The 10,000-nt window shown below is 49.5% G+C and overlaps 2 protein-coding genes across 3 annotated transcripts in view; one reads left to right on the top strand and one right to left on the bottom strand.

Annotated features, from left to right (window-relative positions):
* b3galnt2 (beta-1,3-N-acetylgalactosaminyltransferase 2) overlaps positions 1-5,971 on the top strand; it is an 8,661-nt gene extending 2,690 nt beyond the window's left edge. The window contains exons 4-12 of one of the 2 annotated variants that reach the window (XM_065959208.1): positions 1,068-1,261; positions 1,479-1,574; positions 1,788-1,898; positions 1,983-2,061; positions 4,487-4,670; positions 4,750-4,875; positions 5,301-5,460; positions 5,533-5,589; positions 5,680-5,971. In XM_065959208.1, the coding sequence (XP_065815280.1) occupies positions 1,068-1,261; positions 1,479-1,574; positions 1,788-1,898; positions 1,983-2,061; positions 4,487-4,670; positions 4,750-4,875; positions 5,301-5,460; positions 5,533-5,589; positions 5,680-5,808 (1,136 nt within the window). In that variant the 3' untranslated portion in view covers positions 5,809-5,971. Of the gene's footprint in view, positions 1-1,064; positions 1,262-1,478; positions 1,575-1,787; positions 1,899-1,982; positions 2,062-4,486; positions 4,671-4,749; positions 4,876-5,300; positions 5,461-5,532; positions 5,590-5,679 lie in introns of both variants that reach the window. The other variant, XM_020661087.3, reaches the window with a different exon arrangement.
* Positions 5,972-6,304: 333 nt separating this feature from the next.
* The window catches only part of ggps1 (geranylgeranyl diphosphate synthase 1), a 17,718-nt gene continuing 14,022 nt past the window's right edge, over positions 6,305-10,000 (bottom strand). Inside the window, 3 exon segments of the mRNA XM_065959209.1 lie at positions 6,305-8,846; positions 8,849-9,239; positions 9,241-9,447. Of these exon segments, the coding sequence (XP_065815281.1) occupies positions 8,641-8,846; positions 8,849-9,239; positions 9,241-9,447 (804 nt within the window). The 3' untranslated portion in view covers positions 6,305-8,640.

Raw genomic sequence — 10,000 nt, 5'->3', positions numbered from 1 at the left:
ATGTGTGCTAGCTGAAGGTAACTTCATACAGCTTTCTGGTTCATTATCTCAGGAAACATTAAAGTGACAGAAAATGTGACAGTGTCAACACATGTAATAAGAGAGGGAATATAAACTTAATGAAAATCAGCAGGAGATAAAACATCAGGTTCATATATTGATAGTGTTACATATTTAATGATAGAAGAGAAAATATGGTCATCCTTGATGACTGTATTATGTTCTCTCAGACTCTGAGAGCTACCTGCATAGTGACTGTCCTTCACATCACCTCTTAGTAGAACATGGTAAGACCTGTTCTGCAAATTCATCCCATTTATAAAAAGGGACTGAAGGTTGGGAGCAACAGAACATAGATATCGACAAGCAATTGTGTTTTTCTTATTGTTTGCACTGCTTCTTTAGTTTGAATGATAAAATCGTCTGTAAATTATAATAATAATAATAATAATAATAATAATAATAATACATTTCATTTGTAACACACTTTACATTTTTGCAAAAAAATCTCAAAGTGCTACAGGAAAAAAAAAAACATTTTAAAGCTGATATTTAAAAAAAGTCTTCCTGGGGGGGGGGCATGCCCCCGGACCCCCCTCGGAGGTTTGGATCCATGTCACCTTTTTCACCCCTGTATAGTAAGATCACTTTATCATTTCACTCTCTACACATCTCACTGATTGGACCTTTAACGATTCACTGAGTTTACTGTAAACGACCAGCGGCGTTCTGCAGAGAGCGCTCTGATGTTTTCTTTAGGACACAGAGGAACATGAGCAAGTCATCAAAGGAACGGGTCGGCTTGATGAAGAGCGCGTCCTCTTCCTCTCTGATCCTCCCCTCTTTATTTCGGCAAGCGCTGCAGATAAGTGGAGGCGTTCATTGATCTCCAGGGTAATAAACTCTCTTTTGTAATTAAGAAAGCACGCTGGCGAGCGGCGGCGGTCTGAAGAAGCAGCTTCTCAAAGTGCTGATAGTGTCTCTCTCTCTCTGACTCGCCCGCTCCTCATCTGAAAATGGTCGGTCAGTACGCCGTAATAAACTGTAATCTTCTGTCCCCGCAGCAGGGCGCCATGCAGAGACGGAGATCGTGACGGTGTCTGACCCCTCGCTGCTCGCCCCCTCCGACGTGTCCGCCATCGCCCTGGACTTCAAGGTGCTCCACCCGATGGTCATCACACGGCTCGGCGTGTTTCCCAGCGGGACGCGGCCCGAGCTTCAGAACAACGTGACAGTGAAGCTTCTGCAGCTGGACCAGGAGGTAACGGGGAGGTCAAAGGTCAAAGGTGTCTTTATTGACCCCACAGGAGGAGGGGCGGGGCCTCTGTTAACTTTTTGTATTTAGACCTTGAACACAGAACGTCTTGGTTACCTCCCACTTTCATTAACCAATGAGAGACGACCCTGAGGCGGCATGATCCCGAGGGTGGGAGGAGTCTGAAAATCACCATAAAACACTTTCTGTTGTTTTTCTGCAGGAGGCCGTGGTCACCGCTCGTTTCAGCGCCATCAGCACGGGCACGCTGGTGAAAGGCGTTTGGTACAAACCCGTGGAGCAGTTCATCCTGCCCAAGGTCAGTTTTTATCTGGAGGTGGAGTCTAAAACCTTCTCGTCTCCTCTGAGGACTGTCAGTGCTGTACACGTGGCGTGCTAGCTAACCACTAGACTAGCGACATGTTAGCACGCTGTGCGATGGCGTGAAGGCGTCGCCTCGTTTTTCATTAACGAGCTCAAAGAGGACGCCACGCGGCCGCTGCAGATATTTAAATGTCTGTTCCTCCTGCAGGGTTTTGAAGGGACCCTGGTCTGGGAGAATCTGGACTCTGCAGGTCTGAGCACGCTGACCTCGCCGTCTGTGCAGCTGAACGACGGCGGTGGTGTCCTGAAGATCTCCTCGGTACGTCATGCTCTCTGAACGCTCTCTGAACACTCTCTGACGAGTGGAAACAAAAAGAGTTGAAGTCTCTTGTTTGGATTTCAGATCGCTGACGGTCTGTTACCTCATCGCAGCGCCAGAGGATTCCCGGGTCTCGCTGGAGGATTCACCTTCACGGTCTACGGTGAGTAAACAAACACGGCGTCTCCTCTCCGTGTGAATAATGACGAGTCATCGTCAGAGTGATGACGAGTCGTCGTTAGAGTAATGACGAGTCGTCGTGTGAATAAAGACGAGTCGTGGTTAGAGTAATGACGAGTCGGCGTGAGAGTGATGACGAGTCGTCGTGAGAGTGATGACGAGTCGTCCTGTGAATAAAGACGAGTCGTGGTTAGAGTAATGACGAGTCGTCGTGAGAGTAATGACGAGTCGTCGTGTGAATAATGACGAGTCGTTGTTAGAGTATTGACGAGTCGTCGTGAGAGTAATGACGAGTCGTGGTTAGAGTAATGACGAGTCGTGGTTAGAGTAATGACGAGTCGTCGTGTGAATAATGACGAGTCGTCGTGTGAATAATGACGAGTCGTCGTGTGAATAATGACGAGTCGTCGTGTGAATAATGACGAGTCGTGGTTAGAGTAATGACGAGTCGTTGATAGAGTAATGACGAGTCGTGGTTAGAGTAATGACGAGTCGTTGTGAGAGTAATGACGAGTCGTTGTGAGAGTAATGACGAGTCGTGGTTAGAGTAATGACGAGTCGTTGTGAGAGTAATGACGAGTCGTTGTGAGAGTAATGACGAGTCGTCATCAGAGTCGTGAGAGTAATGACGAGTCGTCATCAGAGTCGTGAGAGTAATCACGAGTCGTCGTGAGAGTAATGACGAGTCGTCGTGAGAGTAATGACGAGTCGTCGTGAGAGTAATGACGAGTCGTCGTCAGAGTAATGACGAGGCGTCGTGAGAGTAATGACGAGTCGTGGTCAGAGTAATGACGAGTCGTCGTGTGAATAATGACGAGTCGTCGTCAGAGTAATGACGAGTCGTCGTGTGAATAATGACGAGTCGTCATCAGAGTATTGACGAGTCGTTGTGAGAGTATTGACGAGTCGTGGTCAGAGTATTGACGAGTCGTGGTGAGAGTAATGACGAGTCGTGGTTAGAGTAATGACGAGTCGTCGTGAGAGTAATGACGAGTCGTCGTGTGAATAATGACGAGTCGTCGTGTGAATAATGACGAGTCGTCGTTTGAATAAAGACGAGTCGTCGTGTGAATAAAGACGAGTCGTCGTGTGAATAATGACGAGTCGTCGTGTGAATAATGACGAGTCGTCGTTTGAATAAAGACGAGTCGTCGTGTGAATAAAGACGAGTCGTCGTGTGAATAATGACGAGTCGTCGTGTGAATAATGACGAGTCGTCGTTTGAATAAAGACGAGTCGTCGTGTGAATAAAGACGAGTCGCCGTGTGAATAAAGACGAGTCGTCGTGTGAATAATGACGAGTCGTTGTTTGAATAAAGACGAGTCGTTGTGAGAGTAATGACGAGTCGTCGTGTGAATAATGACGAGTCGTCGTTTGAATAAAGACGAGTCGTCGTGTGAATAAAGACGAGTCGTCGTGTGAATAATGACGAGTCGTCGTGTGAATAATGACGAGTCGTCGTTTGAATAAAGACGAGTCGTCGTGTGAATAAAGACGAGTCGCCGTGTGAATAAAGACGAGTCGTTGTTTGAATAAAGACGAGTCGTTGTGAGAGTAATGACGAGTCGTGGTCAGAGTAATGACGAGTCGTGGTCAGAGTAATGACGAGTCGTGTTTAGAGTAATGACGAGTCGTCGTGAGAGTAATGACGAGTCGTCGTGTGAATAAAGACGAGTCGTCGTGTGAATAAAGACGAGTCGTCGTGTGAATAATGACGAGTCGTCGTTTGAATAAAGATGAGTCGTCGTGTGAATAAAGACGAGTCGCCGTGTGAATAAAGACGAGTCGTTGTTTGAATAAAGATGAGTCGTCGTGTGAATAATGACGAGTCGTTGTTTTAATAAAGACGAGTCGTTGTGAGAGTAATGACGAGTCGTGGTCAGAGTAATGACGAGTCGTGGTCAGAGTAATGACGAGTCGTGTTTAGAGTAATGACGAGTCGTCGTGAGAATAATGACGAGTCGTCGTGTGAATAAAGACGAGTCGTAGTTAGAGTAATGACGAGTCGTCGTGAGAATAATGACGAGTCGTCGTGTGAATAAAGACGAGTCGTGGTTAGAGTAATGACGAGTCGTCGTGTGAATAATGACGAGTCGTCGTGTGAATAATGACGAGTCGTGGTTAGAGTAATGACGAGTCGTGGTTAGAGTAATGACGAGTCGTCGTGTGAATAATGACGAGTCGTCGTGTGAATAATGACGAGTCGTGGTTAGAGTAATGACGAGTCGTGGTTAGAGTAATGACGAGTCATCGTGTGATTAATGACGAGTCGTCGTGTGAATAAAGACGAGTCGTTGTGAAAGTATTGACGAGTCGTGGTCAGAGTAATGACGAGTCGTGGTTAGAGTAATAATCTGGTGGATTCAAACTGAACGTGTCTTTCCCTCCGTGTGTCGCTCGGTGTCAGATGAAGACGGGTTGTCAGCGCTCCTGCGAGGTCGCCCGGGCCGGATGGAGCGACACGCCTCCATGCTGAGGCGGGAGGACGCCGCCCTGCAGGAGGAGAGCGAGCGGCACGGTGACATGGTGTTTGTAGACGTGGTCGACACCTACAGGAACGTTCCTACCAAACTGCTGCAGTTCTATAAATGGTACGCCGCGTGCTGATGGCGCTCATAATGACCTCATGTGTTTACAGTTTGATGTTAATGGCGTTGTCTTCTCTCGCAGGTCTGTGGGAAACGCCGACTTTAACCTGCTGCTGAAGACGGACGATGATTGTTACATCGACGTGGACTCGGTGTTGATGAAGATCGACCACAAACGTCTCAGACGCAGAAACTTCTGGTGGGGGAAGTGAGTACAGACGACTTCTGAAGGTTTGAAAATAAGAGAACGTTCAGGATGTAACGCTCCGCTCATGGCGTTCATAAACACTGAACGCCATAATGCTCAGGTCGTCCTACAGCCTGACGATAAGGAGGAGGAGCCTCACGTCCTTGCCGAATGGAGAGAGAGTCCTGATCGATGACGAGCTCTAAGCTTACGTGTTAGCGTTAGCATGTTGGTTTCTGGTTCAGCTTATTGGTGAAAGTTTGGACTCTTATTCTGAATGTTCTGATTCGCTGAGGAGTTAGAGGAGGCGTGTCACGGGTGGTGAGGGTTAAATGTGTCTGTGGAGAGACTTCGGCGCTCCGCAGCTGAACTCTAGATAACCCCGGCGTTCTGTGGGGCGCTCGCCTCACAGCGGGTCAGGATGATGATGAGGATGTATGATCCAGTTTCAGGCAGAGCTGGGCCGTGGACCGCATTGGGAAGTGGCAGGAGCTGGAGTACCCGAGTCCGGCGTACCCGGCGTTCGCGTGCGGCTCCGGCTACGTGGTCTCTCGAGACCTGGTCGAGTGGCTCGCCAGCAACGCAGATCAGCTGAAGGCGTACCAGGTAGAGTACCTGAGAGGAGGGGCGGTGACCACGCAGGCTGACAGGAAGCTAACGTCTCGATGTGTCTCACAGGGAGAAGACGTCAGCATGGGGATCTGGATGGCCGCCGTCGGACCGCAGAAATATCAGGTAAAAAAACAAAACAACCAATCACCAACGTGACCTTTATAACGTGACCAATCAGACGTCTCCTTTATATCTCTCTCCCTCCCCCCCCAGGACTCAGCCTGGCTCTGTGAGAAGGAGTGTTATTTGGACATGTTGTCGTCCCCCCAGCACTCGGCTGAGGAGCTGCAGCTCCTCTGGGACCGGAGGGGGGTCTGTGGTGACCCCTGTGGCTGTCACTGAATCAGTCAGCAGGGGGTGCACTCACCACTCGTCTGTTTGTTCGGGGGGTTCAGACTGCTCTCCGTTATTGTTCAGGGATCTTTGAAACGTTTTGAAAGTTTAAAGATTGTTTTTAACTGAAACTTCACAGAAAGTATCAGAGAATAAAACTTCAGCTTCACAACCTCCGTCTCTTTCTCTTCATCAGTGACATGTTGGAACATAAACTCAAAGAAACACACACACAGATACACACACACACACTGACACACATATACTGATCTGTGATGCTGATGTTTCAAATGTCACCATCATATCTTTATTATTTATTCATGACAGCAGCGTCTCTGATTCTCAGGATGAGGGATATTATTAGACGTCCTAATGGGGCAACACTTCAGACTGAAACCTCGCCCCCGCCTCCCTCCCTCGTTTCCTCGCTGATGCAGCGGCGTCCCAGCTAGGCGAGGTTATGGATGTCACTTTTTGCAAACATTTGCAGAACGCAGCTGTGAGATGTGATGATGCTTTCAGAGGAAGCTTTGCTCATGATTACAAACGACTCTGACAAAGTGAAACTCTGAATCAAACGGCAGATTTTCTCAGAGATAATTAATCATCGAGTCATTACTGAACCATTAGTGACAAGCAGAGTGTTTAGAGGATCAGGAGTGAGAAGAATCATAGAAGTTGTCCTTAAAGCTGCTCCTGGAGAAACAGAAAACTTTGCTTGAGTACAATTCAGTAGAACAAGTCAAAGAAATGAGTGAAGGGGAAGCTCTGCACTTCTGTCTCCATCCTCAGACGGTTTGATGTCACCACAAGAATATATTTATGATCTACTGGAGTATGAGTGAGTGGAGCACAGCTGATAAATAATCCACAGCTCAGGGAGGATGAGCGAGTCGCTCTGAACACAGAACCTATTGTTTTTCTCTCAAATTGAACTTGGAGCGTGAGGGTGGAGAAAATCAATCTTGTCGACCTGGAGAGAAGAAATGAGAAGTGTGAGAGGCTCTGATGATTAAGACAGTTCTACTTCATCCGTCACAGCTGGTTATCAAATCACAGATGCATTTGCATCACATTTTCCTGCAATTCAGGAAGGAAGCTGTGCCTCAGAGAACTTGACATTTTGATGAATAGAGTGAAACATCATTAAGTGGATCAGTGAGCTGTGTGACAGAAAGTCTGCAGGCCGGCCGAGGAGAAAAGTCCACAGTGTTAAAGAAGAAGCAGATAAAACATGAGAGGTGGTAACATTGAAACATGGAGGGTAATAACACCTGCAGTCAGCTGATCCAACCTGCAGTCAGCTGATCCAACCTGCAGCCTGAACCAGAACCTCAACCACACCCTTCCAATTATTCATAAATATATTTATTACAATTATTAAGACGATATCTCTCCTGCTGATGGTGCTGACATCACTTCATCTGTCAGAAGGGGCGTGGAAACAAGATCGACCTGCGGTGGAAATGACCCCACGAACCCTGAATCCTACACTGACCCCCTAAATCCACCAGATGAATGTACAGTCTGTCTCTGCAGGGCTGATTATGACTTTATTATTCAGTGTGCTTCCCCAGACTCCTCTGGGTCTCTGCTCCGTCAGTCTGGACTCCTCTGGGTCTCTGCTCCGTCAGTCTGGACTCCTCTGGGTCTCTGCTCCGTCAGTCTGGACTCCTCTGGGTCTCTGCTCCGTCAGTCTGGACTCCTCTGGGTCTCTGCTCCGTCAGTCTGGACTCCTCTGGGTCTCTGCTCCGTCAGTCTGGACTCCTCTGGGTCTCTGCTCCATCAGTCTGGACTCCTCTGCAGCAGATGCACAACACTTCTACTTGTACCTGATGGAGCAGAGCGAGCAGGACAGGAAGTGAGACAGAGTGTAATCTATAAACTGTTTGAAACTTGCTTCCCTCTGCAGCCCTCTGGTCCCGCGTAGGACGAGGCCTTCAGAGGCTGAGACACAAAAACAACTCTGTTAGTCACGTCTTGATTTTCAGTCGTGTGCTCGGTAGATGGAGCTGCTGGTCCCTGCTGGTCCCTGCTGGTCCCTGCTGGTCCCTGCAGACCTCCCCCCCCCCTCTCGGACCACAGGGAGATGAGAAATCTGTTTTAGAAGTCAGACAAACCCACAGGTTCTCTTTAAAGAAGTTTTTTATTAAATAGATGAAAATCATTTCCTTCAACACTCCTTCAACACTTTGTGTTTTAAAATGATATCATCTGTTATCTCAGGGCGCACTTTGTGACCCGTACTGAAGTCCACTTCCTTTGACCACCATGAGTGCTCACTTCCTGTCCTGGCCCGGCGTGAAGAGGTGCCTCAGCACGGTACGTTCGTGCACGGGTCCACAGCGTGGAGTGAACATCCCGGAGTGTAGCATGGGCGCAGGCCAGCGGGGGAATGGGGGGGGGGGGGGAAATCGTGCTTCAACATGGGAGTAACTTTGCTGAGTGTGAGTGCGCCTTAAGTTAAGCAATGTGAGCTCTGGTTCTCGTCTTTATTCTCTCACCGGCTGATTATTTTGATTATCAGTGTAATTCACCTGGCAGCCTGCAGGGGGAGGCGCAGGTAAACATGAGGCAAAAGTTAGTCTGTCAAAATACTTTTTTCAACCTCCGAGCCTCAACTCAAACACGCTGGTAATATCTGTTCTTCAGCATGTTGATGTCATTTGATTATTTCTGTCTCTAGGGGGCGCCGGGATGTACAGGCCGTGATGCATGGCGTGCTGTCAGTAGCCGTGTCTCAGTTCAGGGTCGGTGACCTAGAGGGCACACTGAAGACCGGTTGGTCACAGTAGCCTGTGGGTCTCCCTGACCTGAGACTCAGCTGATGATGGCTGGAGGTCATTGGTCGTGGCTGGCGTGCGGCGGCTCAGTGCTGGACTCGGCCGCGGCCTCGGCCTCGTGGTGCATGTGACTCAGGTGTTTGATCAGACTCTCCAGCTGTGGGTTCCCTCCAAACCCCTCGATGAGGCGGTAGGACTCCAGCTCTAGGTCCCGCAGAGTCCGCCGGGTGTAGGCGAACGAGCCCACCTTCTCCAGGTAGTCCCACAGTAGCGTTTGATGTCCATGTTCTCGGTGCGCTGCCGCAGGATGTTCTGCACCTGAGTGCTCTCGGGACGCGACCAGATGGCGTGGATGGTGAGGAAGGAGAACTTCCCCTCGGTCAGGTCTTCACAGAAACTCTTGTTCTCGCTGTACTCTTTAGAGCTCAGGTTGGCGTAGTCGTCTCTGATCTGAAAGAAGAGTCCGAGCGTGTCCAGGAGCGGCTTCAGGTCCTGCTTCCAGTCTGAGAAGAGCTGCATGAGACCCACGGCGAGGCCGAACAGACCCCCGGTCTTCTGCAGCACCATGTTCCTGTAGTCCTGCTCTGTGGGACAGGTGTAGGTGTCCCTCCAGTGGATGTCCAGGCCCTGGCCGCGGTGCAGCTCCAGCAGCTGACGGGGTGAACACTCGGACGGCCTCGGGGTGCTGCAGGGTCAGAACCTTCTCCAGACCCAGGAAGTAGACGTAGTTAGCCGAGTTGATGACGGAGGGGATGCCGTAGATGCTGTGAGCGACGGGGAAGCCTCGCCGCAGCTTGGAGCTGTCCTCAATGTCGTCGATGAGCAGGCTGGCGTTGTGCAGCATCTCCGTCACCTCGATGATCACCTGAAAACAAAAACATTAAAACATGAAGAAAACAAAACTCAGAAAAGAAATAATTTCACACTAATGAAGAGTAGAGGAAACATCTGATTGAAAGGAAGCTCCTCCTCCTCCTCTTTATTTTCTGAGGGAACCTTCCCAGGGATTAAGAAAGTTCCTATCCCCCCTGTCTCTCTGGCATCTCAAATGCCAGTGGAGGACACTTGGGGTCTTTTTCAAACCAACCCCTACACCCTCCCTACCCACTACACCCTCTCCCTACCCACTACACCCTCTCCCTACCCACTACCCACCCTCCCTACCCACTACAACCTCTCCCTACCCACTACACCCTCTCCTACAACACCCTCTCCCTACCCACTACACCCTCACCACCCTACCACTACACCCTCTCCCAACCCACAACACCTCTCCCTACCCACTACACCTCCCTACCCTACACCCTCTCCCTACCCACTACACCCTCCCTACCCACTACACCCTCCCTACCCACTACACCCACTCCCTACCCACTAACACCCTCGTCACTACCCACTACACCCTCTCCCTACCCACT

The sequence above is a fragment of the Labrus bergylta genome, chromosome 10 (genome assembly GCF_963930695.1).
Source record: "Labrus bergylta chromosome 10, fLabBer1.1, whole genome shotgun sequence".
Lineage (NCBI taxonomy): Eukaryota > Metazoa > Chordata > Actinopteri > Labriformes > Labridae > Labrus > Labrus bergylta.
The sequence above is the reverse complement of the archived record's forward strand: the minus strand, read 5'-3'. Positions and strand labels throughout refer to the sequence as shown.